General features: G+C 41.2%; 2 protein-coding genes across 23 annotated transcripts in view; one reads left to right on the forward strand and one right to left on the reverse strand.

Moving 5' to 3' along the window:
• LOC139811237 (uncharacterized) overlaps positions 1 to 5,556 on the forward strand; it is a 226,446-nt gene extending 220,890 nt beyond the window's left edge. For both annotated transcript variants that reach the window (XM_071775397.1, XM_071775398.1), the window contains one exon: positions 290 to 5,556. In XM_071775397.1, coding sequence (XP_071631498.1) covers positions 290 to 414 — 125 coding nt within the window. In that variant the 3' untranslated portion in view covers positions 415 to 5,556. The remainder of the gene's footprint in view (positions 1 to 289) is intronic.
• A 232-nt stretch (positions 5,557 to 5,788) lies between these two features.
• Dnc (phosphodiesterase dunce) overlaps positions 5,789 to 15,835 on the reverse strand; it is a 299,778-nt gene continuing 289,731 nt past the window's right edge. For all 21 annotated transcript variants that reach the window (XM_071775383.1, XM_071775392.1, XM_071775380.1 and 18 more), the window contains 4 exons: positions 14,826 to 15,055; positions 10,578 to 10,841; positions 10,221 to 10,320; positions 5,789 to 10,006 (listed from right to left, as the gene is read on the reverse strand). In XM_071775383.1, coding sequence (XP_071631484.1) covers positions 9,207 to 10,006; positions 10,221 to 10,320; positions 10,578 to 10,841; positions 14,826 to 15,055 — 1,394 coding nt within the window. In that variant the 3' untranslated portion in view covers positions 5,789 to 9,206. The remainder of the gene's footprint in view (positions 10,007 to 10,220; positions 10,321 to 10,577; positions 10,842 to 14,825; positions 15,056 to 15,835) is intronic.

The following is a 15,835-nucleotide window of genomic DNA, read 5'->3' on the forward strand; positions in this document are numbered from 1 at the left end:
GTATGAGATTATTTGCGGTATTTTTGGTCGCCACTTTTTTTTCTTTCTTCACCTATGATTATTAAATGACACTGTAATTTTGCGTCCACGCTCGGTAAGCAAAGTCTTCTCAATTTAAAGAAATTGATTTGGAAATAGCTTGTTTACCGAGCTATCTTAACTTGAAGTTGCGTTATTGATCCAGCGAATTCGGCGTCCTAGACTTCTATCTCTTCTTGCATCTTATTCCCTTGTTCACGTGTCTTATTCTTATGATTTATTAAGGAAAATATCGATTGCGTGTTTCCAGCTCAATGCGGCGACGCCTCGTCGGGGACCACCACGTGGGCGCTTCGGGTGCCCATGTCTCTCGGGTGTTCGCTTCTTCACATCGTCCTCCTCGGCGCCCTCCTCGCCCGATACATCGCGAGGTGATGCCACTGAGCCGAGACGCGCCACATACCGGTGGCTATATAGTTGAAAGGACAAAGACTCTTATTGCGAAATATTGCATTTGCGGTGATTATGTGTGAGACGTTCCGGTACAGTGTGGTAAACTAAATAATCAATCTTAGGACGTAAGTGCGAGCGCGAGCGCGAGTGCGTCATTACGCAGGGATGGGGGTAAAAGTGATTAAGAAAAATAAAATAGACAAGTCGGAAACGGGTAAGGTATATATACATAATAGAAATGCATGTGCCAGCCCCGCGAATGTGGCAGAGCCGAGTGCGAGAGCCGGGAGGCTTTACGAATGTATACATAAAAATCGATGCGTTCACGAAACGCGAGCTTCCTACACACGTTCCGCTACGAGAGATCGTTCGAAATAACGTTATTATTGAAGAAAGAGTCGAAACTTAACTACCTTATTGCAAAAAAAGTGTATAAAAATATTATACATACATGTATAATTAATTCAAGCATTTTTTATTGTCGTACGTTTTTTACAGAATTTTTTATTATCGTTATTAATAGTATCTCTTCATAAATTATAAATAAAGAGAAGAAATGTTTTACTGCATTGGTTTTTATATGCAACAGCTGCGAAATATTCCTCCCTCTTATTCAAATTTTATTGATACAAGCAGTTGCGGAAATTATCCTCTAATTACCACGCCCAACCGTGATCGCAGCGGAAAAATATGTCATATTTATCGCTCTCGAGCGAACCTCGTTTGTGTTGCCTTCATACATCGGAGGATTCGTTACGTTTCTCTCTGATAAAAAAGGTCAAAGCGAGAACGTGTTGCGTGGCGGATGTCTTCGTACGTAGAGTTGGCGTGGATTTGCGTTGTTGTATGTATAACGGTGTACGTTTGCCTTTGAAGATGTGAAGAAAACCCAACGACGACTTATTGAGTTTCGCGAAAAGAGCCGCTGGTTTCGCGAGGTCGTGACCGGAAATAACGGGCGACGCGTTCGGGCTCTTATTTGTGCTTTTATCTTTTACAGACGGTGTCTTGTCGCGAGATGCGCATTTATTTATTACGTCCATTTATATGTATCTATTTATACACAGCATTAAAGTGCAATCGTAATTCCTCAACTTTTACTTAATTTGATTCTCCGATTATATCATCCCTTAATCTTATATTATAACAGCTAAATGTTGATAAATTCTTTTGAATATGTACATACACACAAATTTTCATTTAAAAAATATTTCCTGTCAACGATCTAATACTAATTTCGCTCGATATTATGCAAATTCTTGACGCTTGTACTAGTCGTCGCGTGAGATGATGTAATAATAAAAGAAAATAATAAGGGTGCTGGGGCCAATATTATACGAAATGAGTGTTGCTCATAGATCGAGAGGGAGTAAAAGAGAGAATAAAAGAACGAGAGAGAGAGTGAGAGTGAGAGTGAGAGTGAGAGAGAGAAAGAGAGAAAGAGAGAGGAAGTGATAGATCTATAACTACTTAGAAGTAGCTCCGCAGCCGCTGCCACATTCGCCGGACGCGTTCGACGCTTCTAAGTGCGACGGGCGATACATGTACTTACTTAGAGAAGAATAAGAGAACTGCCACGTCCAACCTGTAATTATACGCATTTCCGTTAAAAGCTTCGTGGCACGAAATCGCTCTTTGCCGTTGGAGGAGCCGCTGTAAAAAGAGAGAAACCATACGAACGATTATTACTGTAATTACTACTATCGCTGTTAGAACCATAAGGGCAGAATAACGAACGAGATGAACGGACTCTTTGCTCCTAAAGAATTCCTCGCTTTCTTTTGTACACCTCGCGCGGGAGAGATATTTATCGAGATGGGAGCGTTTAGGTATGTAAGTCACTCTGTAAAAAAAAGCTACACTGATCCGCCATTGAACTTTAATCCTCGTGCGATGAATGTGAGGTCGATACCTACTGTACGCCATCGAGAGTTTCTGTGAAGTGATCGAGAAATCTCGGTCGTGCGATCCTATTCCGGGTGTCATAGTCGTAACGCGAAACGAAAATGTACTTGCAGCGCAAGAACTCGAGATGATAACAATCTGAGATAAACACGAAATATCACTGCCGTCAATCATTTTCTCTAATGCGAAAGAACTTAATTAGGTTGAAAGAATGAAATAATGATGGCACAAACGATTATTTTAATGACTCACGAAATAGAATACGCTAGTTAAAAGATTAAATTTTGCGGATTTAAAAGAAATGTCGAATAAGTGTTCGATTGATTTAACAAAAATTCAATTTAATCTCTTTTATTTATTTCACATAAATATGATTCTTCGCGATACTAATCGAAATATTGAAGACATAAGATAAGAAAAGAAGTGCAATTTGAAAATAATATTATTCGATTCAATTATCAAATGATCATGGAAGATCATTGCAATACAACATATCGGTAATCGGAGAGAAAATAGGCAGTAGATTAGGCTGCATGCGATATTAATGATAAATAACATTCAGGTCTTTTCCGTAAAGTTTAGCCATAATTTTTACGAATAATTTGACATGTTCTCTGAAAGAGTCTGAAATTAGTAAAATAGATTCCGAACTTTCATGTGATTTTTCAGGAATGATCCAATAAAGATAAATCCTAACATTATACAATGAACCTTTGAGAAACTAATTAATTACGGATTTAATTTTAAATCGACCGTGTATCAGATTTTGTTGAATACAATTTAAAACGTTGAGAGTTATTGTATAAAAAAAAAGAAGGAGTTACGGAAACGGCGATAGTGCGATCGTTTGATACGATCCTCGTAACAGAAACCAACATGTCGACAAGATATACATATTTTTTATCCGAAATATTTTAATTATAGGGCTCTCTGATCGCAAGACGGAGGGCAGGAACGGTATTCGACCGCGTATTAATCGATTATACACATATACTTGGGCAGTTAGATATACGCAAACAATATAAATATATAAATATATTACGCGACAATTCGATGTTGGCTATAAATTGTACACTATTAGGTAAACCGAATAAAATATAGGCGACGAAATGATAAGAATATAGTCGACGATCGAAAGGACAGTACTCGATCAGCGTTCGATTCCTTCTTACCGCGTTTAATTATTTATCCATGTGTGATACGCATAAAATAACTTTTGTAAATTCTTCTCTACAATTGTTTGTAATTATATCTTTAATATGACGAGATCGCGTTTTCTGTCCTCAACAGTTTATTGCTCTAATTTTTCTATTTGTTCCGTATACGAAATTTCACGAGAGAAATCCAAGATTTCAGAGTGCCGGCTGCTCTAACTGCCTTATTTTTCTTTGCAACCCGTGATCCCCGATATGTACATTTATGTTCCGTGCTCTCTGTCAATTATTAGTACCTCAGTACAGCAAGCTTGTGCTATTCTGTTCTACAAACTAGCTTCGCAGGCAGGTATCAGTAAACACGAAATAATACGTTTCGCCGACCATCATTTAAGTTGCATCCCAGAATCGAGGGCTGCGGGGGAGATTATTTGTACATAGTAGACTTTAATGGATTCGAATATATGTAGAGAGACAAACACGATTGAGCGCAATCTCGCATCGTGCACGTCGGCACGAAAAGAGACATTTGCTGTAAAAAGAAGACGTTGGAGGAGGAAGGATTAGAAAAAGAAGCGAGCCGGAGGTGAATTCAATTTTACGATAGTGATCGCGAGAGTGTAGATTTCAGGGTATTTATATCGAAGGTTAAATAGTTATACAAATATACAGAAATATTTAAAGATAAATTATATTGTGAGAAAAAAAAATATATATACTATGTTTTTATTGTTGTGAAGTTGACCGGTGCGACCGACGTCAGTCTCGCATCGACGAGATTAAGCTCTGTTCTTGTAAAATAATCCATGTAGGTGCACCCGCAATCGCTAATTAAGTTGCCTCCGCCACCGCGTAATAATAATTCGAATTCGCATCGAAGTAGCCCGTTTTCAAACTTCCGAAATCAAACGTAGGACGTGTCGCGGGAGCTACCAGATCTTTTTCTTTTCTATTTTGTTCCTTTGCGTTCCTTTTCTTTTGTATCTTACGAGTGGCGAAGAGATTCAAGAGAGAACTTTTGCAGAACGACGAAGGCAAAGTGTACAATATACTTGGGAGGAATATTTCGATGTCATCCGGCGCACGAGGGCGAACTAAGTGGCGGATAACTCTTAACAATAAGCGGTTAAATAATCCAGATGTTTATAACGTAAACGTGGGAGGGGATTTCTCTCTTCCCGCTCTCCTTATACAGTGTAATCGAACACGCGCACACGTCACTACCTGTAGGGCACGAACACAACGACTATTACCGTCTCTAAGTCTTAGCGAGTTAACTTGGTAATTTTAATCGATTTTCGTCAACGACGGAGCGCCGCTATAATAAATTCATACACGAGCACGCGTCGAATTGACCTGGCGAATCGAGGATTCTGACGAAATCCTCCTATCGACGTTATTTCGTTTTCGAGCCGGTGCACTCAGGTATACCTCGTCGGGAGGAGTTCGGCCGATCTCGCGGGACTTTTTATTAGCGCGAATAAATCCGGACGTGTGTCGAAGCTTCCCTCTTTCCGTTTTAGGATTCGCGACGGTTGATTGTCGTTCGAATTTCAATCCGGAGGCAGCCGCTACCGCACACGATTTACAGCATCCCAATATACCCGCAATAACGAGACGATAGATTAGGAGTAATCACAAGGTGTAAAAAGGCACACACTTTTCACTGAGAAATATCAGCTTTATCCCCCGCGTATGTACGTATGTGCGTGTGGGCGCGCGGCGTGGATCATCAAATAGGAAATTAGGGGAGGCGGCGACGACAACTTACAAAACTATTGTATGTACTATTGATAGGAGGGGGAAAAAAATACCTACGGACAGTCGACGGAAAAATGTTCTGTAATTACACCGTAACACGCGCGATCTGATGGTACTACTACTCTAAAAATTCATCACGCTTGAAGGCTATCGAGAATCTATACATAACTGAGTGTTTTACTATTGGATTACAATATTATCTATTAATGTAAATGATACCTATTAATGTAAATGGTTTTTCATTATTACATTATTATTATATTATAGATGTTATACTTAATAATATATTTACAAATAATTAAGACGACCCTGTGGTTTCAGTCTACTCCATCGTCTCCCGTTCTTCCTTTATATAAAAAAAATTCATTGCGATTTAATTAAAAGTTATCCCATGTTCATTAATTATATTATCACTTATTAAAAAAAAAGTGATGAATATACAGGTATTACGTGTTCGTCAAATATTTTTATGTCTATACAGATTTTAAAGATGGTGTTGGTCATTTGAATGGATTTGTGGAAAAGAAAAATCAAGATTTTTCCGACAATAAATATGTTTTATTACACATATATCTCGTACGACGATTACACGATATTAATACATTCATTTAACTGTCCAGCAATCAAACAGGTATTTTTATTTTTCTCTCCCCATCTCATCATCATTATCAATCTATTATTATTAAATATTATTACACATCTCATTGAATCATCGCGATTTGTTATGCTTGTAAATCATCATTGGACCAAATTCTCTGCATGTTTTTCCTCCCCGGCTTTTTCTCCCTCTATTTTATTTCACTTTATTCTTTTGGACACTGACGAGCAACTGGTAGACTGTATATATTAGAGAAGACATTTCGTTGCTCCAGCAACGATGCTTTAGAAGCGTGACGAATCACGATGATCCAATAAGATTTGTATGACAAATTGTATTTTGTGGCGTTTCTTTTATTTTTTATCTTTGTACCTGCGCACACACTCGCGAGATCCATCGAGACGAGCGACAAGAGAAAACGTTTACGGAAAGAACGAGTGCGTTTCCGCTCGTCCATGCCAAAAATACAATCAAAGACGCATTCGCGCTAAATAATTAAAAGATTCGCCGTCTAATCGAATACTTTCGCCAAGTTTCAAACTCGGCGTCAGTGCAGAGGTACATCATCGATAACACTTGATCGTCTTTCCCCTTTTTCCCCTTCCTTCTCCTTCTCTTTTACTCATTACTCAACGACGTCGCCCCGACAGCTGAAGCGAACGCGATCTCGATTACATTTCGCGCAGCGAGTGTTATCGTTAACATTAATTAATAAATCAGTATCTTTCTTATCGCGCTTATAATAATTATTATTACTGTTAATGTTATGATTATTATCATTAATTATTATTAATATTATTATTATAACCTCGTTGCTTACGCCCTAAAAACTTCGTTAAGTTAACTCCCCCCCCTTTTCTCGACTTAACAATGTAGTCGCGGACTCTCGCGTGAACCTCGGAGTTTTTTCTCTTACGCGCTAAAGCTTGGTGGCCAGCACCAAAACACTCACTAGATCATTGTCTACAACACACATAGAGATTTTGCTTTCTCCGTAGTATTTTTTTCCATTTTTTTTTCTGTTTTTGTTATGCGATTTAGGTAATTTCCCTTAACGTGATTAAGAAATGTACGATTACGTGAGCCCGAGCTACCGGTCGCTTACGCGCACGTTCACGATCAGACTCGAATTTTTTTTCCCTACTTCGCGCAGTCGATGGCAAGCTCACGACTTAGAATAGTAGTGTGAAACGTTAATTTTGTCTTGTTTTTTTTTTTAGGCTGATCCTCGACACACTCGCCCATCGATCGCGTAATAAAACGTGTTGCATTCGTTTCCCTGATATCATCGAGGCGCGAAATTGTCGCCATTCCACCAATACGGACGACTACTCCGCTTTCCTCCCCCCGTAAATTAAAAGGATTTTTATGCGATTCGTAGTCTAAGAGAAGAAGAAAAATTATCCTCGCGGCGCAAACGCCGGCATAACTTTTAAACATTAAAAAACACAGCGGCGCGAACATTCGGCGTTCACCAGCGTTCCAAAGTCCATTCGGATTGCGATCGTGGCTTGAACGTCGAACGAACTTGCAAATTTGAGCGTTTCATGGACATCCGTGATGAAGACACTTCTCCCTCTGACATTTCACGCGAAATTTCCAGGATGATACGTTTTACCGTCGCTGGAATTATTCGTCGTCAGAAGACGTATTGGTGAACGGCACGCTCGGCAATCGACTTAACAATCACTTATATTATTCTTTGGTTAAAAACATCTATCGATATATATCCTCGCTCGCACTGTAATTGTACGTATTGCGTTTGTGTGTATTGTGCGCGCGTGTGTATGTACGTGTGTATGTGTGTGTGTACTCTTGTGTGTATCGTATATATCGCAAGAAAGCGTCTCGCGGCTCTGGTAATTAATTTTAATACAAACTTAAAAGGCCAGCTCTCGACATAGTTGTGTATTAAAATTAATTGTACCCTCTTATCTCGATGCCCCCCCCCTCCCCGTTCTGCTGCTCGGTGCTCTCCCGCCGATCGCACGATGTGGGAGAAAGAAGCGGACGTCCTTTCGCTTTAAATCATACAGACGGCGGGTAATACTCTACGTGTTTGCACTTCCTAGCATTTCCTTTACGGACACGCGGCTACTTCTGGATTCTCGTTTTTCGATTACGAACAATTCACTTACCAACTTGTCTACGTCTACGAAGCGAACATGACAAAATCTTACGATTATAAAGACAGGTATTCCCTTTTTCTACCGATAAGTAGGTGACTATCGAATAACCGTCGAAGAACTAAAAGGATGGAACGTGCCTAGCTGCAACTGAGTATCTTTTCGTTTAATTGTTTTCTGATTTCAATTGTTTTGTTTATTCCTTTCGATAACGGACGTTATAAATTAAGCTCGATCCGATCCATATCGCGGATATAATTTTAAGTATCAACTATTGGCGAAACGTTTCGATCATTCGCGAAATTAAATCACGAGAACGCAACGCATTATTAAACTTACATTATTGATCGCGACATTATAGTGTAACGCAGGAATTAGAAACAAATTTCTTTGTAAACTTTCGCCGTACACAAGTACAAGTTTCAAACGTTGGCTTTACGTGTCAACAATTTTCGCACGGTGCTCGAAATGTCCAAGAAGAAGACAGAGACATCGATCTCTCTGCTCGGAAGTATCGCTAATACGCATCGGTTAGAATCCATAGTATATCGTACACTGTTGATATGTTATTGAGGATCCTGCATGTCTCCTGGAAGAGAGGTTCCCTCCAGCCTTCGACGGCGACACAACGTCGTTAAACCAATTGATAGAGACGACGATCAGTGGACGATCACTGTGCGCGCCGATCGTCATCATCCTCGGTGTGTGTGCGTGTGTAAAGAAAAGAAAAAGAAACATCTTGCCACCCACTCGACATAGCAAACATGCAGCTGCCGCTTTCATTTGCGCAGGTACTTTGTGAAGAGAGATTCGCCCCTCCCGCTTGATAGTATTCAATGAGACGAAACGCGGAGACGAAAACTGAAATGACGACGACGACGACGACGACGACGACGACGACGACGACGACGACAAAAGACGTGCAGCTTCGTCCGTTCACGTCGCACGTTTCGGTCCAGCCGAAAACGTAGCGATCCTAAAAAGCGTCTTCGCACTTCGCGAACCATAATTCCCGCGTCGTCGTCGGGACGTTGCCTCTTGCCGCTCGATCGAGACGACCTCCTTGTCACCTCAATCGCCGCCCTCCCTCGTGGTCCAGCCGACGTGGCATAGGTCGATACAAAAGGACCGGCGACTAGACGCGGCTAGGTGCGAATGTCACTGACGCACTCGCCACCAACTCTGCTGTACCTTTTCATGGAGCTTCCTGCAAATACCGGCGAGCCTCCGTCACATCCCAGCCTCCGCGGCGTTCTCCTCCGTCTCACCGCCCGGGTCCTCGCTGGAGAACTCGCCGCCACCATCGTCGCACCCTGTGTCGCCACCCTCTACAGCCTCACTGGTCTCGTCGCCCTCCTCCAACGTCACTTGAAAGTGTATCCTATCTTGTTGTTGCTGATTTTCGTTCGCTGATTGTTGTTGATCATCGGACGGCGGCGATGGCGGTATCATCGACTGGTACCAGTCGCGATTCTCCTCGAGGGTGTCCAGGATATCCTGCGCGTCCGGATGCACCAGATCTGCCCAGGTCTCCCAGAGCGGGTGCACGATGTAATCGATGAAGCCGACCTGCGACTTCTCGATGGTCGCGCTGTGCCGATCGCACATCGGACTGATGTCCATGTTTTGCTCCCGCTCGCGGTCGCCTTGCAGGAAAAATTCTTCCATCAACAAGCTCACCCATCGTCGATAAAGAGCCAACGGTTTCGTCGGGTTAGACAGGTCGGCGCAGTGCACCAGGTTCTCCAGCACTTGGATACGATCGGTGTAGTTGTCGAGCAGCAGCACGCCGGAACCGGCGACCTTCTTCGTCTCCACCATGGTCTTCAAATCGGCCAGCAGCGACATGTGCTTCGACATGTCTGTCGAGAGGACCATGTCGATGACCATCTTCCGCAGCGTCTGCCGTTGCTTCTTCGTCATGTTCACGAATATGTCGCAGCCCTCGTTCTGCAGTAGCTTGAACGCGACCGCCAAGTGATGATTCTCGAGCACCGACTCGTCGTTGTACATCAGCGCGAGCTCGGAGCCTGAACGAAGGAAAAAACGAATCATTAATTTGCTGATAATTACAAAAGCAATAATCACAGAAATAACGAGCAACGATTGCAGTTACTTTTCCCTCTGTCTTTCTTCTTCGATAAGATAAATATAACGTGCTATTTAATAATGTAAATATTTAGCGCGGCGTAGAGAAACGGATTACGCAGAGTAGAAAACTTGATAAATTTCGCCGATACTTACTTGAGTTAATGAGGAACTGATTCGTGAGTCCGGGATGGTCTACATCATGGATGGAAGCCGCGAATAATGCAGCAGTAATCTCTAATGGCGTGAACACGGACTGTAACATAATATAAAATATACCATTTACGATACGTTATCACGCAGAGAATACATTTCTCTTTTCATGAGAGAATTTCACTCCTCCGTTCTTCCTTTTACAAAGCACGAGTATCTTGTACTCGTCAACGGGATATTTGTAAAGCTTATCGTCTGTGTGAGAACAAGCTATTTAGTTCCGAGCTCAAAAAAAAAAAAAAAAAAAAAAAGAGGAAACCGATATTACATAAGCAAAAAGTACATGTATTATATACAAACCTCGAGTGCGGGCGTGTTGAGCAGAGTGTTAGTAGATTGTGTCACATCAGCTGCATGGAGACTATTGTGGAAGGGATTATCCTTCACGTAATGATCCTCTAGGGTCATCATAAAGGTAACGAAGGTCTTGGGTGGTATCGCCAGCGATTTGAGCAGATCTCGATTCTGGAAGGCCGTGTACGCCACGCAGGTGAGGGGCCGATTGTTGCTAAGCTCGCCTATCCTGAAGATGTCGATACCCCACTTGTCGATATCCGACAACAACTGCAAATCATTACGTAAAACATTCTCAATGATATTCACAATAATACAACGGCGTTGTGTATATACGATAAATTAAATGTTTCGCTTTGAAGTGATACCGGCGAGAGAGAGAGAGAGAGAAAAAGAGAAAGATTGATTGTGATCATTATTCAATTGTTATACCGCGGCGTAGATATTAATTATGAGCACGAATGAGCCTTGTAGCGATTCGTTAAACGAAAGAATACGACGTGTCTTCAAGTACGTAGATAGTGGAGGTCCTGCGTTATCGCCGAGAGGTCGTACGCAAAGCTGATTATTCACGGGCAACGTCACAGTCTCGCATATTATTCGCGCGACAACGAAGACGATAAAAAAAAACGAAGCGAGCGAACCAGTTTGAAGAAGACTTGACTGGATTATTTGTAAATATCATTAAACCGCGATTTTTATCGAGTAGCAATGCACGATTGGTTTTCGACCGTGAAGTTTCAAGTCAATAACAGTCTGGTTTCCGAACAAACGTGGGAAGCGTCGAACTCGCACGCCAAATAAAGTATCCACAGCGACATTAAGGTGACATTCTAGAAGATTGAATCATAATTGCGTGGGTAGAAAAATGGGTCTCTGGTCTCGGGGAGCCTGCAGAATCACGTAGCCATCTAAGGACACGTCTGCGTCGCATTTAGTTCCGGCGAACGTATCGCCAACAGTCTCTCTACGTGAAATCTGATTAATATGCAGAATAGCGGCGCTTAATACACCCGGTTCCTTCCTCTCTTTCATTAAGAAAATTTACCTCAATTTGCATAATGGAAAGATGGCCCCTTTCACGGTTTACTTTCCCAGAAGTGAAATTTCCAAGTGAATATACAAAGAATGCTGAAGTTATTCCTCCCTGAAGCGTCATCGCTTCATAGACTTGAATTGCGTATTATATTTTTTAATATAAAAGTAGCAAATAAAAATTTTGATACACGTGATAATCAAGAGTACCTTGAAACATTCCTCGAATCTCATTTCAGGTCACCGTGAACAACGTTGAGATCGCGATATCACTTTCGTAGAAGCGCCGAAAATCAGTTTCTCTTTCGTGAAAGATGCGCGTCGCTAATCGTAAAGCTATTCGGGTTATCGAAGTCGCGCGACCTCGGCCCAAATGCTTCCACCGGTTAAAATACAACCGGTCTTGTAATCAACGTAATCGTATGCCACAGGGTAAATGTTCTGCTTTCTGAAAATTTACACCGTATCATCCGCGTGCGCCGACCGTCACGTATTCATCGCCGACAAAGAGATAAGCTCGCAATCAAATATAAAGAAGGAAAGGGGAATACAAGCGCGGGATGATACGGCATCGGGGAAGTAATTCAGCGAAATACGAAAATTAATAAATTCCGAGCTGGTACGAACGTAACAAAATTAAATTCCTTAAAAAAAATCCTTTATTAAACGTTCGCGTAAATTGGAATGAAAAATGGGATATGGGATGATAAACTTCTACGTCATTATGTTGGAGTTTCAGTTCGCCAAGACCAATTAAGCTTTGCCGCTCCGTGACTGGTAATACCTTGACATTAAAAACAATCATTACTCTTCACTATTACCTGGCGAATCCTCTAATATCATCCAGAGAGAGGAGGGCAGGCGGGGGGGGGGGGAATTTACCTCAGGGATTTTCTATATATAATGAATTAACTCGGATATATATTCAGCGCTTGAATCTCATCTCGCGCCCACGTTGAAATAACGCGACAAACATACGGTTTTTTTTCCAAGAGAACAAAATGCCGAGACTCGTGATACCGAAATGATGAAAGTTCTGTGAATATCCACAGTTAATATAGATTCGGCACGGTTGATGTAGTATAGCGTAAGCTTTGCGCGAAGCATTTTAATTGCCGATCGCAAAGCTTGCGCTCCCGTAATCTCTTTAATCCGCGAGATTTATGTGTAATCCGGTCTAATCTCTCTCCTTCTTTTTCTCTTTTTCTTTCCTTTGCATTTCTTTCTTTCTCACTGTGTCGCTACATTGTTTGCGTTGTGCACACTAATGCCGCCGTAAAATCACGAATACTGTAAATAAAAGTTCGATCAGCGCGGGTACGTGCAACGAGAATGCCATTTCAGAATTTTCCGAAACCGTAGCCAGGCGTATAGTGTGACGCCGCGATTCGAGTCGCGATATAGCACGGTACAGATATCCATGGATCCGGACGGAGATGAAAGCCAGAAACATCGCGGAATTCTCGGACGCGATGGGATTTTACGTCAATATCGCGCGCGGATCAAAAGAACGAAAAGAAACAATAAACGGGACCGTCGACAAGGTCGTCGTCGCAATAAATTCGGCAAATGAAAACTTTTCGTGGAAGAATAGAGACGAGAACCTTTAGTGTGTATTTAGTGTATATTTAGTAGACCGTTCTGTTAATCTAAAGTTATGATCTCGCAAAATACGATATTACCCAAATTTTATTTCGCACAATTAATTCAAATTAATTAGTATTTTTGCTGTCAATATTTCGTAAGACACGTTTATAATAACTTTTATCTTTAATCGTATGTAGAAAATTTTAGAAATTCAACTGCGCAGCATAGGTTTTACGTAATACGAGTGCTTTTAGAAAAAATATGTTTTGCTGGCTTAAGTCAAAATTTCCGGCTATCTGTCTCCTTGGATGTCTAATCCTTCAGTTAAAAGTTACGAAGCTGTCTTTCCGGTTGGAGAACCGGTAAATCTCGTTATTAATTCGTACGGCATTTCCACGTGTCGACCGGTTATACAAACCTTCTCAAGAGTTGATTAAAATATAGTCGAGACGATTATAGCTTCATTTCTAACGAAAAAGGATACATCAATCTCGATATTAAAGTTCGACCGTAAGGCCTTTCGAAAAACAGGACGATCGTTAATAATTACATATTGTATGATTTTAATACGATTAGTGTGTAGTTATTACGAATTCTCTTATTGAAAATTCATTCTTTACCTCATAACTAAATCAAGCTTTTGCAATTATCGAACTAATTATCAAGCAATAATCATATTAAAACCCAGTAATTATCGGGGTAATCGTATTAAAATCGTGCACTATATACTTATCAACTTATCATTAACATATAATTATTCTGTTTTTCTGCCCTACGGCCGATATAATCGATATGTAACGCGGATTACACGTGCCGCTCTCTCGTTAGACTGCGATTAATGATTGTACAGTCGAATAAATCTCGATTCTATCAGGGCTCGTAACCAGTTTAGCGTCGGTACGTGTGAGTATCATTCCAGTACATATATAAATTCTATCGAAATGTCACATCGTTATGTGCTTTGACATTTGCCGAAGATCATTCGGATGCGGATAAACTTTGAGGATGTAAGACGGTGCAAATTAACTGTTTGTCATTTCAATATCAGACGCTCGTGAATTAACTTGCAGGAATATTTGTCTTGGACAGGAAGCATGATATAATCATGCGTTGCAAAATTGTCCCGGATAAATAGAAAGCCATCATTTAACTTTTAATTGATGCGAGATATTTTTACCTACTTCGATTTATAATATCACATGTATCCACCTTTACGCGTAACAGGAAATAATTATTATAATTTATTTATATTACCGGGATTTTTGTAAATTTTTATTTCTCTCTTTCTCTCTCCCTCTTTTTTTAGCATTATTTATTCAACAGTTTTTTTAACGGTTTTGTTTTTAACATTTCAAAACGGAGCTAAAGACGTCATAACGTTGCAGCAAAATGTTGCAACAATAATTTTTTTGATATAATTACGATATTGTTCTCGTGCAACGTGTATTTTTGCAGCGTTTAACTCAATTTTTTATTTATCTAAAATGACGCGCCGTTTATATTTCAGCTTTTCGCGATCTTGCGATTCGGGAACCCAGCTGTGCGACGTCGCGTGTGGTGCAAAACCACCTATCATCCCGATTACTGCGGAACGTCGCGGTGCGGCGAGACGATTGAAGGTCAAGGGCTTACCTTGCCGAGTTCCTCCTCGTGTGGCGTTTCCACCCCGTAGAGCGGCACGCGTTCCCCGGTGAAGCTGTTAGTGTGTGTCAACGGCCGTTTCACCCCGCTGATATGCGACATAGCGGCGGGACCTCTTTGCACGCGGTCCTTCTTTTTCGCCGCCCGTGCGTCCACGCTACCCGCTGCGGCGACCGCATCCTCGATTCGCAAAGACGGCAAATCCAACTCCTGCTGCTTGTCTGCGGGCAAAAAAAGCGACGTGGATAAACGTACTTGGTTAATTGATCGGCATGAGTAATCGATTTTAGTATTTAAATGTTATATACAAAAAAATTATAATGCATTGTCTTAGGTATAAAAAAAAATTTATTGCGCTCGTCACTGCACCGTGCAATCGCATTCTCTGCGCTTGAATACATTATTAAAATGACAATGCATTTGTATATTGCGTCTTTGATTATAGATTACTGACGTTCGTTTATCACGCGATGTTTGCAATTAGATCGACTGATAAATTCATGTTTTATAATCCGTCTTGTAACATATGACAACGTTAAAAAAATCATTATTCGACCGAGTGCAAGTAGGATTATGCATTTGAATTGTATTGTACATGTTTCACGAAGGCGCAAAATTTTCCATTTTCTATCACGCCACTTGGCTACAACTTCGAAAAAAAATTTTTTTGTCCGTCGTCGACTTTCGATAATCCGATTTCGGTCGAGCGGAACTCGTTTAGGAAACTAACGTAACGAAATCAGCGCGTCAGAAGCGAATTTTGCTGAGAAGCGCCGCAAGACAAGGTTGCTCTACCAGATAGAACGATTTTCAACGTGACGTCACGTCGAGAAATCATCTTATCTTTTATATTTCTTTTCTTTATTTTTTTGCGTGACGCTATCGAATACAAAGGAATGAAGTGCGATCCCTCGCTGATTATAAACCTTGCGCGACTACAACCGGACCGTTCGTTCGGACAAAGCGAGCTAACCAGAATGAATGGTCACGCGGCGATACCG

The sequence above is a fragment of the Temnothorax longispinosus genome, chromosome 4 (genome assembly GCF_030848805.1).
Source record: "Temnothorax longispinosus isolate EJ_2023e chromosome 4, Tlon_JGU_v1, whole genome shotgun sequence".
Taxonomy (NCBI): Eukaryota; Metazoa; Arthropoda; class Insecta; order Hymenoptera; family Formicidae; genus Temnothorax; species Temnothorax longispinosus.